The sequence below is a fragment of the Leptodactylus fuscus genome, chromosome 9, assembly GCF_031893055.1.
Source record: "Leptodactylus fuscus isolate aLepFus1 chromosome 9, aLepFus1.hap2, whole genome shotgun sequence".
Classification (NCBI taxonomy): Eukaryota; Metazoa; Chordata; class Amphibia; order Anura; family Leptodactylidae; genus Leptodactylus; species Leptodactylus fuscus.
In genome coordinates, this window is record NC_134273.1 from 86,714,097 (window position 1) to 86,739,724 (window position 25,628).

At 44.3% G+C, this 25,628-nt stretch overlaps 1 protein-coding gene across 2 annotated transcripts in view; it reads left to right on the forward strand.

Annotated features, from left to right (window-relative positions):
* FGD5 (FYVE, RhoGEF and PH domain containing 5) overlaps positions 1 to 25,628 on the forward strand; it is an 88,026-nt gene that overhangs the window by 17,233 nt on the left and 45,165 nt on the right. For both annotated transcript variants that reach the window (XM_075286603.1, XM_075286605.1), the window contains exon 3: positions 15,193 to 15,322. In XM_075286603.1, coding sequence (XP_075142704.1) covers positions 15,193 to 15,322 — 130 coding nt within the window. The remainder of the gene's footprint in view (positions 1 to 15,192; positions 15,323 to 25,628) is intronic.

The window sequence follows — 25,628 nt, forward strand, 5'->3', positions numbered from 1 at the left end:
TGATCCTCTGTGCCATCTATAGCTCCTGATCCTCTGCGCCATCTATAGCCCCTGATCCTCTGCGCCATCTATAGCTCCTGATCCTCTGCGCCTTCTATAGCCCCTGATCCTCTGCGCCATCTATAGCTCCTGATCCTCTGTGCCATCTATAGCCCCTGATCCTCTGCGCCATCTATAGCCCCTGATCCTCTGCGCCATCTATAGCCTCTGATCCTCTGCGCCATCTATAGCCCCTGATCCTCTGCGCCATCTATAGCCTCTGATCCTCTGCGCCATCTATAGCCCCTGATCCTCTGCGCCATCTATAGTTCCCAGTCCTCTGCGCTATAGCTGGTCTAGTAAGGGTAGATTATATTTATAGACAGGGTTGGACTGGTGTTCCTTGGGCCCATCCTCCATAACCCCTAGGAAATAACCTCCAAACTGAGCCTTATGCTGGATTTCTGGGTTCCATTATACAGGAGGATGAATTTATAATACTGGTATCTTAATATGTAGCAGAGCCAGGGTGTCCGGGTGTGACCACTACCTCCGAAGCACCACATTACAATGGTGAACACCTATGTATTGTAGACTGGAGCAGGGTCAGGGTGTCCGGGTGTGACCACTATCTCAGCAGGACTCTACAACAATGGTGAACACCCAGGCAGTGTGGTCTTGGGGAGAGTTAGAGAATCCGGGTGTGACCCCCTACCTCAGCAGACCCTATAACAGTGGTGAACACCCAGGTTGTGTAGACTGGAGCAGAGTCAGGGTGTCCGGGTGTGACCCCCTACCTCAGCAGACCCCATAACAATGCTGAACACCTATGTATTGTAGACTGGAGCAGGGTCAGGGTGTCCGGGTGTGACCCCCTACCTCAGCAGACCTTATAACAATGGTGAACACCTATGTATTGTAGACTGGAGCAGAGTCAGGGTGTCCGGGTGTGACCCCTTACCTCAGCAGACCCTATAACAATGGTGAACACCTATGTATTGTAGACTGGAGCAGAGTCAGGGTGTCTGGGTGTGACCCCCTACCTCAGCAGACCTTATAACAATGGTGAACACCTATGTATTGTAGACTGGAGCAGAGTCAGGGTGTCCGGGTGTGACCCCCTACCTCAGCAGACCCTATAACAATGGTGAACACCTATGTATTGTAGACTGGAGCAGGGTCAGGGTGTCCGGGTGTGACCCCCTACCTCAGCAGACCTTATAACAATGGTGAACACCTATGTATTGTAGACTGGAGCAGAGTCAGGGTGTCCGGGTGTGACCCCCTACCTCAGCAGACCCTATAACAATGGTGAACACCTATGTATTGTAGACTGGAGCAGGGTCAGGGTGTCCAGGTGTGACCCCCTACCTCAGCAGACCCTATAACAATGGTGAACACCTATGTATTGTAGAATGGAGCAGAGTCAGGGTGTCTGGGTGTGACCCCCTACCTCAGCAGACCCTATAACAATGGTGAACACCTATGTATTGTAGACTGGAGCAGGGTCAGGGTGTCTGGGTGTGACCCCCTACCTCAGCAGACCCTATAACAATGGTGAACACCTATGTATTGTAGACTGGAGCAGGGTCAGGGTGTCCGGGTGTGACCCCCTACCTCAGCAGACCTTATAACAATGGTGAACACCTATGTATTGTAGACTGGAGCAGAGTCAGGGTGTCCGGGTGTGACCCCTTACCTCAGCAGACCCTATAACAATGGTGAACACCTATGTATTGTAGACTGGAGCAGAGTCAGGGTGTCCGGGTGTGACCACTATCTCAGCAGGACTCTACAACAATGGTGAACACCCAGGCAGTGTGATCTTGGGGAGAGTCAGAGAATCCGGGTGTGACCCCTACCTCAGCAGACCCCATAACAATGGTGAACACCCAGGCAGTGTGATCTTGGGGAGAGTCAGAGAATCCGGGTGTGACCCCTACCTCAGCAGACCCTATAACAGTGGTGAACACCCAGGTTGTGTAGACTGGAGCAGGGTCAGGGTGTCCGGGTGTGAGGTGATGGGTGAAGTCACACTGAAAGCTTCTGACTAATGTCCATGCTGAACACGCTTTCCGTGGAATAATGAGCCGTCTATGGCCCTCGTGTTCCTCTCGCTTCCGTTTCGGACTCTGATTGTAATGCTAACTTGGAACTTTGTGTTTCCAAATCCTGACGTGTTGCTGCGAGAAACTATTAACCGTGACTCTGCCGCGCTCAGCTCACCGCTCTCACCCTATAAGACTGGCGCACATTAACCTAAAAGAAACTACAAGGGAAATTTATTAGAATGGGGGACAACGAAACGTTTTTTGCCCATAGTAACCCAGATGTCACGTATCAGGTCACCCTGACTGGCTGAATGTTGAATTGGAAGGATTTCTCCAGATTGCTACAATGTATCGCTGCAGGTGAAATGTATCAGACTAAAGTCAAAGGGCTGTTCTGGGACTTACATACTGAGGACTTACCCATAGGATATGTCATTGGAGTGTGATTGGTCCGACACCCAGGATTAGCAGCTTGGAGAGGCCGCAGTATTTGGGGGAACCCTGAAGGCCTTCCACTGTATTTTTTTCTGTAACATTTTTTAGCTACATTTCGCTACATGGAGCCTCAGCCCAAATGGCCATTAATGTATAGTCAGTGATACATTGTAGACATATTCCGCAGCACTGTACACTATGTAGCCCCGCCATGCAGCAGAATGTTTCTATACCCCTGAACCAAGCCAAAGTCCACATGGGGACAGCTGAGCCAGAATGGTGGGAAATTGGCTCACAAAGTAGAGAATAATTCCGCCGGTGTCGTCTTCACCTGGTGCACCTGGATTTTTAAGAGGTCGGATTCTCCATTAAGACGCATCCCAGAGAACTGACTAGGACTGGCATAAGAAACACTAGTCTGAATAAATTCTCCCTAGTACAAGTTTCTGCCCCATCATAGTCACATGGGGAAGGGAAGTGACAGCAGAAGAGGGTGTGTCACTTTGTAGCCCCTCCCAGTTACCCCCTTGCTACAGAATGTGGTATTTCTCATTTTTGCTGCCATTTTGTTCTCCATTTGCCACAATAGAAAGCATTAACCCTTAGTTGCCATGAGAGGTGAAGGGATTAAGAGGGCATTGTGCGTTGGCCTTGGCTTGGAGCGGTCCAGGGTGTAGTCTCCCGCCCAACATCAGTCTCCTGCGGTTCATTGCCAGGTTATCTCTAGGGAGGAAAAGACTCCCTGTTTACAGGAAATGCAGCACAAGGGTCTCCGGCTCGGTGGGAAAGGCGTGTGCGGTGACAAGGACACTGATTGTTTGTAACCCCTTCGTGACTGTCCGACTGTAGGAGGGTTAAATGTCCCTGGCATGGCCGCTGCTTAGTATTGGCAGAAAACTGGAACATTTCCTCAGTGCAAATCAAATTACATCATAGAGTTTCCTGATTGGTTTTTATGACTTAGTCATTAGTAGTGTTATATAGTGTTCTAATACTGTACATAGTGACGAGACTCATTGTGTTACATCACGTCACTGTATACATATATGACATAATGTCTGCTGTACTGATCTTACATCCTGTATTATACTCCAGAGCTGCGCTCACTATTCTGCTGGTGCAGTCACTGTGTACATACATTACATTACTTATCCTGTATTATACTCCAGAGCTGCGCTCACTATTCTTCTGGTGCAGTCACTGTGTACATACATTGCATTACTTATCCTGTATTATACTCCAGAGCTGCGCTCACTATTCTGCTGGTACAGTCACTGTGTACATACATTACATTACTTATCCTGTATTATACTCCAGAGCTGCGCTCACTATTCTGCTGGTGCAGTCACTGTGTACATACATTACATTACTTATCCTGTATTATACTCCAGAGCTGCGCTCACTATTCTGCTGGTACAGTCACTGTGTACATACATTACATTACTTATCCTGTATTATACTCCAGAGCTGCGCTCACTATTCTGCTGGTACAGTCATTGTGTACATACATTACATTACTTATCCTGTATTATACTCCAGAGCTGTGCTCACTATTCTGCTGGTACAATCACTGTGTACATACATTACATTACTTATCCTGTATTATACTCCAGAGCTGCGCTCACTATTCTGCTGGTGCAGTCACTGTGTACATACATTACATTACTTATCCTGTATTATACTCCAGAGCTGCGCTCACTATTCTGCTGGTACACTGTACATACATTACATTACTGATCCTGTATTATACTCCAGAGCTGCGCTCACTATTCTGCTGGTGCAGTCACTGAGTACATACATTACATTACTGATCCTGTATTATACTCCAGAGCTGCGCTCACTATTCTGCTGGTACAGTCACTGTGTACATACATTACATTACTTATCCTGTATTATACTCCAGAGCTGCGCTCACTATTCTGCTGGTACAGTCACTGAGTACATACATTACATTACTTATCCTGTATTATACCCCAGAGCTGCGCTCACTATTCTGCTGGTACAATCACTGTGTACATACATTACATTACTTACCCTGTATTATACTCCAGAGCTGCGCTCACTATTCTGCTGGTATAGTCACTGTGTACATACATTACATTACTTATCCTGTATTATACTCCAGAGCTGCGCTCACTATTCTGCTGGTGGAGTCACTGTGTACATACATTACTTATCCTGTATTATACTCCAGAGCTGCGCTCACTATTCTGCTGGTACAGTCACTGTGTACATACATTACATTACTTATCCTGTATTATACTCCAGAGCTGCGCTCACTATTCTGCTGGTGCAGTCACTGTGTACATACATTACATTACTTATCCTGTATTATACCCCAGAGCTGCGCTCACTATTCTGCTGGTGCAGTCACTGTGTACATACATTACATTACTTATCCTGTATTATACCCTAGAGCTGCGCTCACTATTCTGCTGGTACAGTCACTGTGTACATACATTACATTACTTATCCTGTATTATACTCCAGAGCTGCGCTCACTATTCTGCTGGTGCAGTCACTGTGTACATACATTACATTACTTATCCTGTATTATACCCCAGAGCTGCGCTCACTATTCTGCTGGTACAGTCACTGTGTACATACATTACATTACTTATCCTGTATTATACCCCAGAGCTGCGCTCACTATTCTGCTGGTACAGTCACTGTGTACATACATTACATTACTTATCCTGTATTATACCCCAGGGCTGCGCTCACTATTCTGCTGGTACAGTCACTGTGTACATACATTACATTACTTATCTTGTATTATACCCCAGAGCTGCGCTCACTATTCTGCTGGTACAGTCACTGTGTACATACATTACATTACTTATCCTGTATTATACCCCAGAGCTGCGCTCACTATTCTGCTGGTACAGTCACTGTGTACATACATTACATTACTTATCCTGTATTATACTCCAGAGCTACGCTCACTATTCTGCTGGTACAGTCACTGTGTACATACATTACATTACTTATCCTGTATTATACCCCAGGGCTGCGCTCACTATTCTGCTGGTACAGTCACTGTGTACATACATTACATTACTTATCCTGTATTATACTCCAGAGCTGCGCTCACTATTCTGCCGGTGCAGTCACTGTGTACATACATTACATTACTTATCCTGTATTATACCCCAGGGCTGCGCTCACTATTCTGCTGGTACAGTCACTGTGTACATACATTACATTACTTATCCTGTATTATACTCCAGAGCTGCGCTCACTATTCTGCTGGTGCAGTCACTGTGTACATACATTACATTACTTATCCTGTATTATACTCCAGAGCTGCGCTCACTATTCTGCTGGTATAATCACTGTGTACTAAACTGCCCTAGGTCATTGTATGCAATATCTCAGTCCTCAGTATATATTAGGAGCTGTCATGCATTATTTGGATACTGGTATACATTGCACTGGCATTTTGCAGGGGATATTAATCTTTGCACTGGCAGACATAGTTCTGGGTACTGGCATGCATTTGGTATAAATATCTGGGGCTGGCATGCAGTTGGTATATATCTGGGGCTGGCACGCAGTTGGTATATATCTGGGGCTGGCATGCAGTTGGTATATATCTGGGGCTGGCATGCAGTTGGTATATATCTGGGGCTGGCATGCAGTTGGTATATATCTGGGGCTGGCATACAGTTGGTATATATCTGGGGCTGGCATACAGTTGGTATATATCTGGGGCTGGCATGCAGTTGGTATATATCTGGGGCTGGCATGCAGTTGGTATATATCTGGGGCTGGCATACAGTTGGTATATATCTGGGGCTGGCATACAGTTGGTATATATCTGGGGCTGGCATGCAGTTGGTATATATCTGGGGCTGGCATGCAGTTGGTATATATCTGGGGCTGGCATACAGTTGGTATATATCTGGGGCTGGCATACAGTTGGTATATATCTGGGGCTGGCATGCAGTTGGTATATATCTGGGGCTGGCATGCAGTTGGTATATATCTGGGGCTGGCATACAGTTGGTATATATCTGGGGCTGGCATACAGTTGGTATATATCTGGGGCTGGCATGCAGTTGGTATATATCTGGGGCTGGCATGCAGTTGGTATATATCTGGGGCTGGCATGCAGTTGGTATATATCTGGAGCTGGCATACAGTTGGTATATATCTGGGGCTGGCATACAGTTGGTATATATCTGGGGCTGGCATACAGTTGTTATATATCTGGGGCTGGCATACAGTTGGTATATATCTGGGGCTGGCATGCAGTTGGTATATATCTGGGGCTGGCATGCAGTTGGTATATATCTGGGGCTGGCATGCAGTTGGTATATATCTGGGGCTGGCATACAGTTGGTATATATCTGGGGCTGGCATGCAGTTGGTATATATCTGGGGCTGGCATACAGTTGGTATATATCTGGGGCTGGCATACAGTTGGTATATATCTGGGGCTGGCATACAGTTGGTATATATCTGGGGCTGGCATACAGTTGGTATATATCTGGGGCTGGCATGCACTTATTGCCGGTCTGATGCTTCGTCTCCCTGGTGGGTTTTGCGCTTGGTGTTTCGGATCTCTTGCCCTCGTTCAGCCCTCCAGCTGCAATCTGGTATCACTCAGCCATATCATTACTACAAGCAGGAGAATTATCAGGGGATAGAAGTGTCCATGGAGAGCAGCGGCTCCGGGCGCCTCCAGTGGCTGCTGACACTTCTCCCAGACACAACTCTCCAATTTATTATTAACCCCTTGTTGTACCGCGCCTAGTCTGAGAAACGAGAACCAGAAGGACTTGTGCACACTGAGCAGTTTTTCCACTTGGGTGTATTGTCATATCCAGATGTCTATGTAGCAGCTCAGCAGTCAGTATCACACATGAGAGGATTAGATACAGCTGGTCAGCAGACAGTATCACATATCACTGGTTTAGATACACAGCTCAGTATACAGTATCACACAGGATAGGTTTAGATACACAGCTCAGTATACAGTATCACACAGGATAGGATTAGATACACAGCTCAGTATACAGTATCACACAGGATAGGATTAGATACACAGCTCAGTATACAGTATCACACAGGATAGGATTAGATACACAGCTCAGTATACTGTATCACACAGGATAGGATTAGCTACACAGCTCAGTATACAGTATCACACAGGATAGGATTAGATACACAGCTCAGTATACAGTATGACACAGGATAGGATTAGATACACAGCTCAGTATACAGTATCACACAGGATAGGATTAGATACACAGCTCAGTATACAGTATCACACAGGATAGGATAAGATACACAGCTCAGTATACAGTATCACACAGGATAGGATTAGATACACGGCTCAGTATACAGTATCACACAGGATAGGATTAGATACACAGCTCAGTATACAGTATCACACAGGATAGGATTAGATACACAGCTCAGTATACAGTATCACACAGGATAGGATTAGATACACAGCTCAGTATACAGTATCACACAGGATAGGATTAGATACAGCTCAGTATACAGTATCACACAGGATAGGATTAGATACACAGCTCAGTATACAGTATCACACAGGATAGGATTAGATACACAGCTCAGTATACAGTATCACACAGGATAGGATTAGATACACAGCTCAGTATACAGTATCACACAGGATAGGATTAGATACACAGCTCAGTATACAGTATCACACAGGATAGGATTAGATACACAGCTCAGTATACAGTATCACACAGGATAGGATTAGATACACATCTCAGTATACAGTATCACACAGGATAGGATTAGATACACAGCTCAGTATACAGTATCACACAGGATAGGATTAGATACACAGCTCAGCATGCAGTATCACACTGGATAAGATTAGATACACAGCTCAGTATACAGTATCACACAGGATAGGATTAGATACACGGCTCAGTATACAGTACCACACAGGATAAGATTAGATACAAAGCTCAGTTTCATATAAGTAATCTTGGATCCCCCAGGCCTCACTAGCTCACTGTATCCAATGATAATTGTCTTATATAACATGCTGGGAGTTGTAGTGCTTTGTAGTTTCCTGAGACTGTATCACACATATAATAACATATAATAGGCTTAGATACAGTCACTATGATCAGATACTTCACTTTAGCTGACAATGATCTTAATATCCCTGGAAATCCTACAATACAATCTTACAACATGTGCTGTCACAAACCTCCATAGACTTCCAGCCACAGACCCCCACCCACCGATTAAACATGAAGCCGGTGCCATAAATTCCCCCTCCCACCCCCCGCGACAACATTCAGACCCCCCTGGACACCATGTTCTAATTAGAAGGTATTTTTCACAATATACATCTCCCTGTCAGTAAATCAGCGGCTGCCCCAGGGGGGCAATCTTCTCTATCCCCTCAATAATAAGATTATGGATGGCGGCCCAGGATGGCGGTGCGCTGGCGCTGTTTCATTACCTCCCTTATATTATTACTATTTATTTCCATTTCTTTGATGGCAGACAGAAGCGTTCTGATAAAATTATTATCTCCACTTGTATGACTGTAATGTGTCCGTCCATCTTCCGAGACGAGGATTTAATTGTATCAGCACCGGCGGCAGCCACTATGTCCTGAGACTGTGCGTGTAATTATTAGGTCATGTGACCCAGCTCGCGGTATTACACCGTAATGTGTTAAATATGGCATCCGTGTAGAGGAGCGCTGCTCAGTGTGAAGCCTGTCTGCAGGCGATCATCAATGAGATTTACTCACTAAACTACAGACATTGCCGCTCAGGTTGAGACAATGCCATCAGCCTCTCCGTGTCACCGCCACATTGGAACGTCACAGTATATGGCTCAGGATTTCACATCAGGTCATTCCTCTTTGCATCCAGCGGTCAGAAACCTGTCCTGACCTTATACTTCTCACAGCTGAGGGTTTGCTACAATTGTATCCAGTCTAGACAATCCTCTGTGAGCTGAACACATCAGCATTGCAGATCACTCTCCTGCCCTGATAGTTTGTTACAATGTATCAATCTTCAATGTTCATGTAAACTGCAATACATAAATCCTTGGCAAATCGGCTACAAATTTGGCATCAAATTTTGCAGGGAATACAACTTATTTACTGTCCTTAGGAAAGGTCATCGATATGTGACTGGTGGGGTCTTCCACTCTGGACCCCACTGATCAGCTGGTGGAAGAGGCCACGTTGTTCAGGTGGGCACAGGCCCTCTCCCTTGAATACCTAGCACAGCACTTTGTTACTTGAATGGGACTGAGCTGCTGCTGTACCATCTGACCAATGAACATGATGTCAATGGTGAGGAATTGAAACGCAGAGTGTATTAGAAAGTGAATGTGTTCAGTACCACAGTCAGCTCCCGACCTCCAGGCTGATCAGCTGGGGACAGACCTGGTGGGATACCAAGACCCACTGGGGTTCAGGGCCTACAAGTGATCTGGGTGAGCCTGTCCAAGACAAGGGCTGCTCTGTGATTCTATTGCCCATGGGCATTGGCTGTAATAAGCAATGATACCCATGTACTATAGATTGTAAGCTCTGCTGGTGCAGGGACTGATGTGGATGATACCCATGTACTATAGATTGTAAGCTCTGCTGGTGCAGGCACTGATGTGGATGATATACATGTACTATAGATTGTAAGCTCTGCTGGTGCAGGGACTGATGTGGATGATACCCATGTACTATAGATTGTAAGCTCTGCTGGTGCAGGCACTGATGTGGATGATATGCATGTACTATAGATTGTAAGCTCTGCTGGTGCAGGCACTGATGTGGATGATATGCATGTACTATAGATTGTAAGCTCTGCTGGTGCAGGGACTGATGTGGATGATACCCATGTACTATAGATTGTAAGCTCTGCTGGTGCAGGCACTGATGTGGATGATATACATGTACTATAGATTGTAAGCTCTGCTGGTGCATGGACTGATGTGGATGATATACATGTACTATAGATTGTAAGCTCTGCTGGTGCAGGGACTGATGTGGATGATATACATGTACTATAGATTGTAAGCTCTGCTGGTGCAGGCACTGATGTGGTTGATATACATGTACTATAGATTGTAAGCTCTGCTGGTGCAGGCACTGATATGGATGATATGCATGCACTATAGATTGTAAGCTCTGCTGGTGCAGGCACTGATGTGGATGATATGCATGTACTATAGATTGTAAGCTCTGGGGGTGCAGGCACTGATGTGGATGATATGCATGTACTATAGATTGTAAGCTCTGCTGGTGCATGGACTGATGTGGATGATATACATGTACTATAGATTGTAAGCTCTGCTGGTGCAGGCACTGATGTGGTTGATATACATGTACTATAGATTGTAAGCTCTGCTGGTGCAGGCACTGATGTGGTTGATATACATGTACTATAGATTGTAAGCTCTGCTGGTGCATGGACTGATGTGGATGATATGCATGTACTATAGATTGTAAGCTCTGCTGGTGCAGGCACTGATGTGGATGATATACATGTACTATAGATTGTAAGCTCTGCTGGTGCAGGCACTGATGTGGTTGATATACATGTACTATAGATTGTAAGCTCTGCTGGTGCAGGCACTGATGTGGTTGATATACATGTACTATAGATTGTAAGCTCTGCTGGTGCATGGACTGATGTGGATGATATGCATGCACTATAGATTGTAAGCTCTGCTGGTGCAGGCACTGATGTGGATGATATACATGTACTATAGATTGTAAGCTCTGCTGGTGCAGGCACTGATGTGGATGATATGCATGTACTATAGATTGTAAGCTCTGCTGGTGCATGGACTGATGTGGATGATATACATGTACTATAGATTGTAAGCTCTGCTGGTGCAGGCACTGATGTGGATGATATACATGCACTATAGATTGTAAGCTCTGCTGGTGCAGGCACTGATGTGGATGATATGCATGTACTATAGATTGTAAGCTCTGCTGGTGCAGGCACTGATGTGGATGATACCCATGTACTATAGATTGTAAGCTCTGCTGGTGCAGGCACTGATGTGGATGATATACATGTACTATAGATTGTAAGCTCTGCTGGTGCAGGCACTGATGTGGATGATATACATGTACTATAGATTGTAAGCTCTGCTGGTGCCCAGGGACTGATGTGGATGATATACATGTACTATAGATTGTAAGCTCTGCTGGTGCAGGCACTGATGTGGATGATACCCATGTACTATAGATTGTAAGCTCTGCTGGTGCCCAGGGACTGATGTGGATGATATACATGTACTATAGATTGTAAGCTCTGGGGGTGCAGGCACTGATGTGGATGATATACATGTACTATAGATTGTAAGCTCTGCTGGTGCAGGCACTGATGTGGATGATATACATGTACTATAGATTGTAAGCTCTGCTGGTGCAGGGACTGATGTGGATGATATACATGTACTATAGATTGTAAGCTCTGCTGGTGCATGGACTGATGTGGATGATATACATGTACTATAGATTGTAAGCTCTGCTGGTGCAGGCACTGATGTGGATGATATACATGTACTATAGATTGTAAGCTCTGCTGGTGCAGGCACTGATGTGGATGATATGCATGTACTATAGATTGTAAGCTCTGCTGGTGCAGGCACTGATGTGGATGATATACATGTACTATAGATTGTAAGCTCTGCTGGTGCAGGCACTGATGTGGTTGATATACATGTACTATAGATTGTAAGCTCTGCTGGTGCAGGCACTGATGTGGATGATATACATGTACTATAGATTGTAAGCTCTGCTGGTGCATGGACTGATGTGGATGATATACATGTACTATAGATTGTAAGCTCTGGGGGTGCAGGCACTGATGTGGATGATATACATGTACTATAGATTGTAAGCTCTGCTGGTGCAGGCACTGATGTGGATGATACCCATGTACTATAGATTGTAAGCTCTGCTGGTGCAGGCACTGATGTGGATGATATACATGTACTATAGATTGTAAGCTCTGCTGGTGCAGGCACTGATGTGGATGATATACATGCACTATAGATTGTAAGCTCTGCTGGTGCAGGCACTGATGTGGATGATATGCATGTACTATAGATTGTAAGCTCTGCTGGTGCAGGCACTGATGTGGATGATACCCATGTACTATAGATTGTAAGCTCTGCTGGTGCAGGCACTGATGTGGAAGATATACATGTACTATAGATTGTAAGCTCTGCTGGTGCAGGCACTGATGTGGATGATATACATGTACTATAGATTGTAAGCTCTGCTGGTGCCCAGGGACTGATGTGGATGATATACATGTACTATAGATTGTAAGCTCTGCTGGTGCAGGCACTGATGTGGATGATACCCATGTACTATAGATTGTAAGCTCTGCTGGTGCCCAGGGACTGATGTGGATGATATACATGTACTATAGATTGTAAGCTCTGGGGGTGCAGGCACTGATGTGGATGATATACATGTACTATAGATTGTAAGCTCTGCTGGTGCAGGCACTGATGTGGATGATATACATGTACTATAGATTGTAAGCTCTGCTGGTGCAGGGACTGATGTGGATGATATACATGTACTATAGATTGTAAGCTCTGCTGGTGCATGGACTGATGTGGATGATATACATGTACTATAGATTGTAAGCTCTGCTGGTGCAGGCACTGATGTGGATGATATACATGTACTATAGATTGTAAGCTCTGCTGGTGCAGGCACTGATGTGGATGATATACATGTACTATAGATTGTAAGCTCTGCTGGTGCAGGCACTGATGTGGATGATATACATGTACTATAGATTGTAAGCTCTGCTGGTGCAGGCACTGATGTGGATGATATACATGTACTATAGATTGTAAGCTCTGCTGGTGCATGGACTGATGTGGATGATATACATGTACTATAGATTGTAAGCTCTGGGGGTGCAGGCACTGATGTGGATGATATACATGTACTATAGATTGTAAGCTCTGCTGGTGCAGGCACTGATGTGGATGATATACATGTACTATAGATTGTAAGCTCTGCTGGTGCATGGACTGATGTGGATGATATACATGTACTATAGATTGTAAGCTCTGCTGGTGCAGGCACTGATGTGGATGATATACATGCACTATAGATTGTAAGCTCTGCTGGTGCAGGCACTGATGTGGATGATATGCATGTACTATAGATTGTAAGCTCTGCTGGTGCAAGCACTGATGTGGATGATACCCATGTACTATAGATTGTAAGCTCTGCTGGTGCAGGCACTGATGTGGATGATATACATGTACTATAGATTGTAAGCTCTGCTGGTGCAGGCACTGATGTGGATGATATACATGTACTATAGATTGTAAGCTCTGCTGGTGCCCAGGGACTGATGTGGATGATATACATGTACTATAGATTGTAAGCTCTGGGGGTGCAGGCACTGATGTGGATGATATACATGTACTATAGATTGTAAGCTCTGCTGGTGCAGGCACTGATGTGGATGATATACATGTACTATAGATTGTAAGCTCTGCTGGTGCAGGGACTGATGTGGATGATATACATGTACTATAGATTGTAAGCTCTGCTGGTGCAGGCACTGATGTGGATGATATACATGTACTATAGATTGTAAGCTCTGCTGGTGCAGGCACTGATGTGGTTGATATACATGTACTATAGATTGTAAGCTCTGCTGGTGCCCAGGGACTGATGTGGATGATATACATGTACTATAGATTGTAAGCTCTGGGGGTGCAGGCACTGATGTGGATGATATACATGTACTATAGATTGTAAGCTCTGCTGGTGCAGGCACTGATGTGGATGATATGCATGTACTATAGATTGTAAGCTCTGCTGGTGCAGGCACTGATGTGGATGATATACATGTACTATAGATTGTAAGCTCTGCTGGTGCAGGGACTGATGTGGATGATATACATGTACTATAGATTGTAAGCTCTGCTGGTGCAGGCACTGATGTGGATGATATACATGTACTATAGATTGTAAGCTCTGCTGGTGCAGGGACTGATGTGGATGATATACATGTACTATAGATTGTAAGCTCTGCTGGTGCAGGCACTGATGTGGATGATATACATGTACTATAGATTGTAAGCTCTGCTGGTGCAGGGACTGATGTGGATGATATACATGTACTATAGATTGTAAGCTCTGCTGGTGCATGGACTGATGTGGATGATATACATGTACTATAGATTGTAAGCTCTGCTGGTGCAGGCACTGATGTGGATGATATACATGTACTATAGATTGTAAGCTCTGCTGGTGCAGGCACTGATGTGGATGATATACATGTACTATAGATTGTAAGCTCTGCTGGTGCATGGACTGATGTGGATGATATACATGTACTATAGATTGTAAGCTCTGCTGGTGCAGGCACTGATGTGGATGATATACATGTACTATAGATTGTAAGCTCTGCTGGTGCAGGGACTGATGTGGATGATATACATGTACTATAGATTGTAAGCTCTGCTGGTGCAGGCACTGATGTGGATGATATACATGTACTATAGATTGTAAGCTCTGCTGGTGCATGGACTGATGTGGATGATATACATGTACTATAGATTGTAAGCTCTGGGGGTGCAGGCACTGATGTGGATGATATGATATACATGTTGGTGCTGTATTAGTGAAGGCTATTATTACATATTTGGGGTGTCTGATAGTTTTGCGGTCTGTCTCTGACACATTGTCTGTCTGTCTGTCTGTCTGCAGCGCTTACACGGAGCCCTACAAAGTCTGTCCCATCCCCATGAACAGCATAGAGGACGTCACATCAGACGAGGATCAGAAAAGCTCTGAAGATGAGGAGTCCAGCTCCGGAGGCAATGGTGGGGTACAGAAGGTAATGAGACCATACTGGTCATAGCGGTCAGTCTATGGCATTATTAGATTCTGCCACTGGTTATACAGAATGTCTGACAGTCTATTGCTCCCTGTTATCAGCCCTTTCTGGCAGGGAGAAGGTAACTGTAAGGTTAGGGTCCCATCTGCTCTATAGGAGACTCCAGCAACGAATCTGTCTAAAATCAAGGGGGGTACTGCAAGACAGATCCAAGGGCAGCTGTAGAAATGTCTGTCACAAATCTGCTGCGTGTGAATACACCCTAAGACAGAAGAATACAATCTATTACTATCTGTTGTCAGCCATGTCAGGAGAGGAGAGGCCGACTGTAGGACAGGGGAATACAATCTATTACTATCTGTTATCAGCCATGTCAGGAGGGGAGAGGCCGACTGTAGGACAGGGGAATACAATCTATTACTATCTGTTATCAGCCATGTCAGGAGGGGAGAGGCCGACTGTAGGACAGGGGAATACAATCTATTATTATCTGTTATCAGCCATGTCAGGAGAGGAGAGGCCGACTGTAGGACAGGGGAATACAATCTATTACTATCTGTTATCAGCCATATCAGGAGAGGCCGACTGTAGGACAGGAGAATACAATCTATTACTATCTGTTATCAGCCATGTCAGGAGGGGAGAGGCCGACTGTAGGACAGGGGAATACAATCTATTACTATCTGTTATCAGCCATGTCAGGAGGGGAGAGGCCGACTGTAGGACAGGGGAATACAATCTATTACTATCTGTTATCAGCCATGTCAGGAGAGGAGAGGCCGACTGTAGGACAGGGGAATACAATCTATTACTATCTGTTATCAGCCATGTCAGGAGAGGAGAGGCCGACTGTAGGACAGGAGAATACAATCTATTACTATCTGTTATCAGCCATATCAGGAGAGGCCGACTGTAGGACAGGGGAATACAATCTATTACTATCTGTTATCAGCCATGTCAGGAGAGGCCGACTGTAGGACAGGGGAATACAATCTATTACTATCTGTTATCAGCCATGTCAGGAGAGGAGAGGCCGACTGTAGGACAGGAGAATACAATCTATTACTATCTGTTATCAGCCATGTCAGGAGAGGAGAGGCCGACTGTAGGACAGGGGAATACAATCTATTACTATCTGTTATCAGCCATGTCAGGAGAGGAGAGGCCGACTGTAGGACAGGAGAATACAATCTATTACTATCTGTTATCAGCCATGTCAGGAGAGACCGACTGTAGGACAGGGGAATACAATCTATTACTATCTGTTATCAGCCATGTCAGGAGAGGAGAGGCCGACTGTAGGACAGGGGAATACAATCTATTACTATCTGTTATCAGCCATGTCAGGAGAGGAGAGGCCGACTGTAGGACAGGTGAATACAATCTATTGCTATCTGTTATCAGCCATGTCAGGAGAGGAGAGGCCGACTGTAGGACAGGGGAATACAATCTATTACTATCTGTTATCAGCCATGTCAGGAGGGGAGAGGCCGACTGTAGGACAGGGGAATACAATCTATTACTATCTGTTATCAGCCATGTCAGGAGAGGCCGACTGTAGGACAGGGGAATACAATCTATTACTATCTGTTATCAGCCATGTCAGGAGAGGAGAGGCCGACTGTAGGACAGGGGAATACAATCTATTACTATCTGTTATCAGCCATGTCAGGAGAGACCGACTGTAGGACAGGGGAATACAATCTATTACTATCTGTTATCAGCCATGTCAGGAGAGGAGAGGCTGACTGTAGGACAGGGGAATACAATCTATTACTATCTGTTATCAGCCGTGTCAGGAGGGGAGAGGCCGACTGTAGGACAGGAGAATACAATCTATTACTATCTATTATCAGCCATGTCAGGAGAGGAGAGGCCGACTGTAGGACAAGAGAATACAATCTATTACTATCTGTTATCAGCCATGTCAGGAGAGGAGAGGCCGACTGTAGGACAGGAGAATACAATCTATTACTATCTGTTATCAGCCATGTCAGGAGAGGCCGACTGTAGGACAGGGGAATACAATCTATTACTATCTGTTATCAGCCATGTCAGGAGAGGAGAGGCCGACTATAGGACAGGAGAATACAATCTATTATTATCTGTTATCAGCCATGTCAGGAGGGGAGAGGCCGACTGTAGGACAGGGGAATACAATCTATTACTATCTGTTATCAGCCATGTCAGGAGAGGAGAGGCCGACTGTAGGACAGGAGAATACAATCTATTACTATCTGTTATCAGTCATGTCAGGAGGGGAGAGGCCGACTGTAGGACAGGAGAATACAATCTATTACTATCTGTTATCAGCCATGTCAGGAGAGGAGAGGCCGACTGTAGGACAGGGGAATACAATCTATTACTATCTGTTATCAGCCATGTCAGGAGGGGAGAGGCCGACTGTAGGACAGGGGAATACAATCTATTACTATCTGTTATCAGCCATGTCAGGAGAGGAGAGGCCGACTGTAGGACAGGGGAATACAATCTATTACTATCTGTTATCAGCCATGTCAGGAGGGGAGAGGCCGACTGTAGGACAGGGGAATACAATCTATTACTATCTGTTATCAGCCATGTCAGGAGAGGAGAGGCCGACTGTAGGACAGGAGAATACAATCTATTACTATCTGTTATCAGCCATGTCAGGAGAGGAGAGGCCGACTGTAGGACAGGGGAATACAATCTATTACTATCTGTTATCAGCCATGTCAGGAGAGGAGAGGCCGACTGTAGGACAGGGGAATACAATCTATTACTATCTGTTATCAGCCATGTCAGGAGAGGAGAGGCCGACTGTAGGACAGGGGAATACAATCTATTACTATCTGTTATCAGCCATGTCAGGAGAGGAGAGGCCGACTGTAGGACAGGGGAATACAATCTATTACTATCTGTTATCAGCCATGTCAGGAGGGGAGAGGCCGACTGTAGGACAGGGGAATACAATCTATTACTATCTGTTATCAGCCATGTCAGGAGGGGAGAGGCCGACTGTAGGACAGGGGAATACAATCTATTACTATCTGTTATCAGCCATGTCAGGAGGGGAGAGGCCGACTGTAGGACAGGGGAATACAATCTATTACTATCTGTTATCAGCCATGTCAGGAGAGGAGAGGCCGACTGTAGGACAGGGGAATACAATCTATTACTATCTGTTATCAGCCATGTCAGGAGAGGCCGACTGTAGGACAGGGGAATACAATCTATAACAGTGGTAGACAACTTTTGGCACTCCAGCTGTTGTGGAACTACAAAACCCAGCATGCCCACTTGCCCTGCTCTTCTTGGAGCTATCCACAGAAGTGATTGGAGCATGCTGAGAGTTGTAGTTCTGAAGGCTGCTGATCTCAGGTCCTTGTGTATCCATTATAGATATAACAGGGAGGTATACATATGTATGGTCAGTAAGCTCTGTCTGCAGTATCCATTATACTGCCCCTTTATATCTGTGAAAGGGTTCAGGGGCCCCGGGGTCTGACCCCTCTATAGCTCCAGCACTGTGCTCAGCCACCTAGTATGCAGATGCCGCCACCTCTCCAGCAGATGTGTCCCTCAGCCCCTTCCTCCAGCTGCACGTGTCCTCTTCTTCTGGCTTCTCAAAGAGGGAGAAAACAGAAGAATTCATTGATGGAGACGTCTCTTATCACTGGGAGCCGGTACACTGCGCCTTTATCCTCATCCTGCCCCGCGGGAGTCAATGAATTGTGTGTAGAAGTGCATGTGCATGTAAATATGTGCATGTTCGTAGAGATGTGTGTGTGTGTGTATGTACATATATATACTGCAGAGTAATGGTACTTTACCTAAAACTTTTGCACAGCAGTGTATGTATATGTGCATGTGTTTATAAACAACCATTCTTGTACAGATGCGTGTTGGCGTTTACATACATGTGTTGGTATATTGATATGCATAAAGTTCCTGCAGTCCCCCATAAATGCACATATATAGGTGCCGGACAGGGTATACAGCTCATGTATTAATCCATGATCTGATGTAGGGTCTGACTTTCCATACGTTCCATACATATCCATTGGCTCCATTCACCACCAGATTTGAGGGTGTGCTGTGGATTCTCGTGCCATAACATGAGGTGTACAGGGGGATATTGTGCATCTGCTGTCTGGCAGGGTCTCCATGTCCGGCCATGAATAATAGATACGGGGCAGTGACCGATCCTTCAGCGCCTGTCACTGTGTTATTACATTATTGCTCCGCACTCAGCACTCTCAGGGCTCTTTGCAGACGCTGTTACCCTCCAGGTTAATGCACAATGTGTCTTCTTATACCGGGGAAGGATATTTATAAGTGACAGTCAGCCATGAGACTCGCCCATCAGTAGGTGTGAAGCTCCTGGTCGCCAGAAGAAGCAGATACATTCATATATTCTACAATTAGAGTGGTTTACCCAGCATTCCCAGGAACCTGAATGGCAAACCTGCCTAGTTATGTAGATACAGAGTCAGTTATGGGGATGCGGTGAAAGACCCCTGCCTCTATAATGGGGGTAGAGTCATAGCATAGGGGCATGATAGGGAATGAGGGGGTTAAATGAGCCCGCCCTGTTGACCATGAAGGACCCCTGCCCCCATAAGGGGGTAATCAGCACTAGGGTCATGGAAAGGGGATCAGAGGGTTAAAGAAGTATTGGCCCCACAATCACCAGGGTTCACACTACTCTGGGACCCCCCTCATACATTCACCCTGATCGGGGGCCTAACGTGGGCCATTTAGAATATTGGTGCATTTTATGGTGCAAAAGGAGATTCGGGCCCCTCTCAGTGTCCAGAGCCTGTGATGCCCCCTATGGCTGTGCCTCTGACTCTGATGGAAAGCTGAAGATGTAATGTCGGTCTTATTGCTTATCACCCAGCTTTTCCAGATACAGATGACTAAGGACTTGGCATAGAACATGCCTTGTGGATTCTTGCGGCAATGAAGGGGTGGAGGGACGCTCTATTTTTAATAAAATGTTGTCACCCCACCCGCCTGTCTGAAACTGATAAACAGAAATATCCGTCCCTTCGCTCGTCCATCATACAGTCATGGCCCTCTACGTGGTTGTAAATAGCGCCTTCACACACAGACAATGGGCGGAATCTAATGAAATGATTTGTCACCCTCGTAGGGCGTGAAGTCCTCTAAGACTGTTAGTAAATACCAAGCAAAGAAAAGGGCAGAAAATAGCAGCGACGGATCTAAGCGCGTGACAAACACCACTCAACTACTCCAGTATAGGAATGATACCTGGAGCCTGGACTTGTGTGTGTGTATATATATATATATATATATATATATATATATATATATACTAGCTGGTACCCGCGACTTCGTCTGCGGTGATTGTAGAAGTGGGTATATACACGCGTGGGTAAGGTTTTCGTAGTGTGTATAAGGTATGGGATATGAAATGTAAGTTTGTATCTTGTTTCAGAGAATACGTGAGACTTTTGTGTTGAAGTTACTTTGTATTTGAGCTGCTATATATACAGTGTTGGTATAAACTTTACATAGTGTCTTTGGGACAGAAGTATTTGAAGTTAACCCTTTCCCGCCGATGGCATTTTTTGATTTTGGTTTTTCGTTTTTGACTTTTTTATTTCTCCGCTCCCAGAGTCATATGAGGTCTTAATTTTTTTGTGACAAATTTTTCTTCATGATGCAACCATTATTTATTCTATATAATGTAATGGGAAGCAGGGAAAAAATTCAGAATGGGGTGGGTTTGAAGAAAAAATGCATTTCTGCAACTTTCTTATGGGCTTTGGTTTTACGGCGTTCACTGTGCAACCAAAATGACCTGTCCCCTGTATTCTGTGTTTCGTTACGATTCCGAGGATACCAAATTTATATGGTTTTATTTACATTTTGACCCCTTAAAAAAATCCAAAACTATGTTAAAAAATTTTTTTTTGAAAAGTCGCCATATTCCGACAGCCGTAACTTTTTTATACGTGCGTGTACGGGGATGTATAGGGCGTCTTTTTTTGTGGGACCGGGTGTACTTTGTAGTTCTACCATTTTCGGGAAATGTTATTGCTTTGATCACTTTTTATTCAAATTTTTATCAGAATCAAAACAGTGAAAAAACGGCGGTTTGGCACTTTTGACCATTTTTCCCACTACGGCGTTTACCGAACAGGAAAAATATTTGTATAGCTTTGTAGAGCGGGCGATTTCGGACGCGGGGATACCTAACATGTATGTGTTTCACAGTTTTTAACTACTTTTATATGTGTTGTAGGGAAAGGGGGTTGATTTGAATTTTTAATCCTTTTTATTTGTTTTTATATATATATTTTTTTTGTTAAACTTTTTTTTTTGCATTTATTAGACCGCCTAGGGGTATTGACATGGGTGGGCGGTGTCGCGGATTGTCAGAGCGGTGGGGGTTGGCAAACATGGCTGCTCCGGAGCGTTAAAGAGCGCCTCCTGGAGTATCATTAAGGTGAGGGGCAAAGTGTTAAAGTATATGTGTATGAGATTGTGTGGGGTTAGGGGCGAGGCTGTAGAGGGCAATATGAATTTTGGGGCTTGCTATGGTCCAAAGTGTGTGAGATTGCAGAGATAGTGATGTGAGTTTGGGGTTTGTGGGGGTCCTGGCACAAACGTATGTGCGCTATTGTGACGAAAAGTAGCCTATTGCGCAATCGGGTGTATTAACTATGTTTGTGGAAAATTTCAGCCAAATCGGTCAAGCGGGTTTTGCGTGATTGAGGAACAAACATCCGAACATCCAAACACACAAACTTTCACATTTATAATGTTAATAGGATAGGATATATATATATATATATATATATATATATATATATATATATATATATATATATATATATATAAGTCCTATAAGCCAGGAGGTGTCTCATGTAGGTGGATGATATTATGGCGCAAGTCCCTCACCCCAGACATCGCCTCCAAACTGGAGTAGAGGGATTGATAAATCTCTGCCGTGTTATACAGAATAGCAGAGCTTATCGCGTATCATGCTGAGACTGTCAGATGTGGCTGAGCTGAGGTTTTCTGAATCTTGTAGAGCTGTGTTTGTCAGATGTAGCACAGATAAGACTGCTGAGACTGTATCTAATCCTATCCTGTGTGATACTGTATAGTGAGCTGTGTATCTAATCCTATCCTGTGTGATACTGTCTGCTGAGCAGTGTATCTAATCCTATCCTGTGTGATACTGTATACTGAACTGTGTATCTAATCCTATCCTGTGTGATACTGTATACTGAGCTGTGTATCTAATCCTATCCTGTGTGATACTGTATACTGAGCTGTGTATCTAATCCTATCTTGTGTGATACTGTATACTGAGCCGTGTATCTAATCCTATCCTGTGTGATACTGTATACTGAGCTGTGTATCTAATCCTATCCTGGGTGATACTGTATACTGAGCTGTGTATCTAATCCTATCCTGTGTGATACTGTATACTGAGCTGTGTATCTAATCCTATCCTGTGTGATACTGTATACTGAGCTGTGTATCTAATCCTATCCTGTGTGATACTGTATACTGAGCTGTGTATCTAATCCTATCCTGTGTGATACTGTATACTGAGCCGTGTATCTAATCCTATTCTGTGTGATACTGTATACTGAGCTGTGTATCTAATCCTATCCTGTGTGATACTGTATACTGAGCCGTGTATCTAATCCTATCCTGTGTGATACTGTATACTGAGCTGTGTATCTAATCCTATCCTGTGTGATACTGTATACTGAGCTGTGTATCTAATCCTATCCTGTGTGATACTGTATACTGAGTTGTGTATCTAATCCTATCCTGTGTGATACTGTATACTGAGCTGTGTATCTAATCCTATCCTGTGTGATACTGTATACTGAGCTGTATCTAATCCTATCCTGTGTGATACTGTGTACTGAGCTGTATATCTAATCCTATCCTGTGTGATACTGTATACTGAGCTGTGTATCTAATCCTATCCTGTGTGATACTGTATACTGAGCTGTGTATCTAATCCTATCCTGTGTGATACTATATACTGAGCCGTGTATCTAATTCTATCCTGTGTGATACAGTATACCGAGCTGTGTATCTAATCCTATCCTGGGTGATACTGTATACTGAGCTGTGTATCTAATCCTATCCTGTGTGATACTGTATACTGGGCTGTGTATCTAATCCTATCCTGTGTGATACTGTATACTGGGCTGTGTATCTAATCCTATCCTGTGTGATACTGTATACTGAGCTGTGTATCTAATCCTATCCTGTGTGATACAGTCAGGAGTAGCAGAGCTGTATGTGTTACGTACTGTAATGCTGAATAGACCATATGCAGCCAGGACGGAGTCCTCTGGTGTAGTAGAGCGGTGTTTGTGATCTGTGAAGAGTTTGGGTAACATTATAGGTTTTTGTGACCTCTCAGTCCTATAAACAGAATATTACACCGTGTCTTTCGACCCGACACATTTATGAACAGAGGCCATTGATTCCTTGATAATATTATTGAGCGCTGACATTGACATCAGTCACAGCGGCGGTGACCACATTTACCTGACACCACTTGCTTTATTTTCATGCAGAAATTATCACATGTACCTGCCCAGTCGCAGTGAGAATAGACTCTTATAAGGCTCCGTTATTGTACGTTTTCAGTTCCTCCCTATGACCTCCGGGCACCTCCAGGGTCCATTCCCTTAGTGGCTTGCTGCCTCATCCCATAATTCTCTCCTACGTCTCCGCCATCAACTGTAATCCCTATCCCCAGAGCTGCACTTCCACATAAGTGTCTAGATGCCTCATATGGGGGGAGAGATGACCTCTATACACAGGCCTCAGTACAGGGGTTGTGTCTAGTATTGTAACTCAAGTCTATTGAAGTGAATGGGAATAAGCTGCAGTACCACAAACAACCCGTGGACAAGTGTGGCGCTGTTTTTCCATTAATTCATCCATGTATTTCTTGCCTAGATACCCAAAGCAACAGCAGCCGTCCCTGTTACATCCAACAACATAGAAAATTTGTCATTCAGAAGTCAAAGAAAGCTGGGTGCCAACATTTATTGGAGATTAGTTAGTTTTAAAAAGTTGACTATTTTGCAGAGAGGCTGAAGCTGGCGGCTCCTGTAAGTGTTAATGCTGGCGGCTCCTGTAAGGGTTAATGCTGGCGGCTCCTGTAAGGGTTAATGCTGGCGGCTCCTGTAAGGGTTAATGCTGGCGGCTCCTGTAAGGGTTAATGTTGGCAGCTGTCAGCCGTTCTGGGCATTTCCTCCCCAACATGCCATTAAGGGCACCCCTGACTACAAAGCCCGGGCTGAGGGGCACTAAGACATATCAATCAAAGGGTTATCTCACATGTATACGAGCAGTGGAAGTGGGGCCTCCCCGAAAACTTGGCACAAACAACAGTGGCGATATGAGGACGTGCGGAGTGCCCAGTGCGCCCTCATTATAACCCCAACACCATGCCAGACACCATGCCCGGCTCCATTGTGTAAACGGTGGAATACATGACATATGTGAGATCACCAGGTATCTATCTATCTATCTATCTATCTATCTATCTATCTATCTATCATCTATCTATCTATCTATCTATCTATCTATCTATCTATCTATCTATCATCTATCTATCATCTATCTATCTATCTATCTATCTATCTATCTATCTATCTCCTATCTATCTATCTATCTATCTATCTATCTATCTCCTATCTATCTATCTCCTATCTATCTATCTATCTATCTATCTATCTATCTGTCTCCTATCTATCTCCTATCTATCTATCTCCTATCTATCTATCTACCTATCTATCTATCTATCTATCTATCTATCTCCTATCTATCTATCTATCTATCTATCTATCTATCATCTATCTATCTATCTATCTATCTATCTATCTATCTATCTATCTATCTCCTATCTATCTATCTATCTCCTATCTATCTATCTCCTATCTATCTATCTATCTATCTATCTATCTATCTATCTATCTATCTATCTCCTATCTATCTATCTATCTATCTATCTATCTCCTATCTATCTATCTCCTATCTATCTATCTATCTATCTATCTATCTATCTATCTATCTCCTATCTATCTATCTCCTATCTATCTATCTATCTATCTATCTATCTATCTATCTATCTCCTATCTATCTATCTATCTATCTATCTATCTCCTATCTATCTATCTATCTATCTATCTATCTATCTCCTATCTATCTATCTATCTATCTATCTATCTATCTATCTATCTATCTCCTATCTATCTATCTATCTATCTATCTATCTATCTCTTTCTTCTCCTCTGCGGTTTCTTTC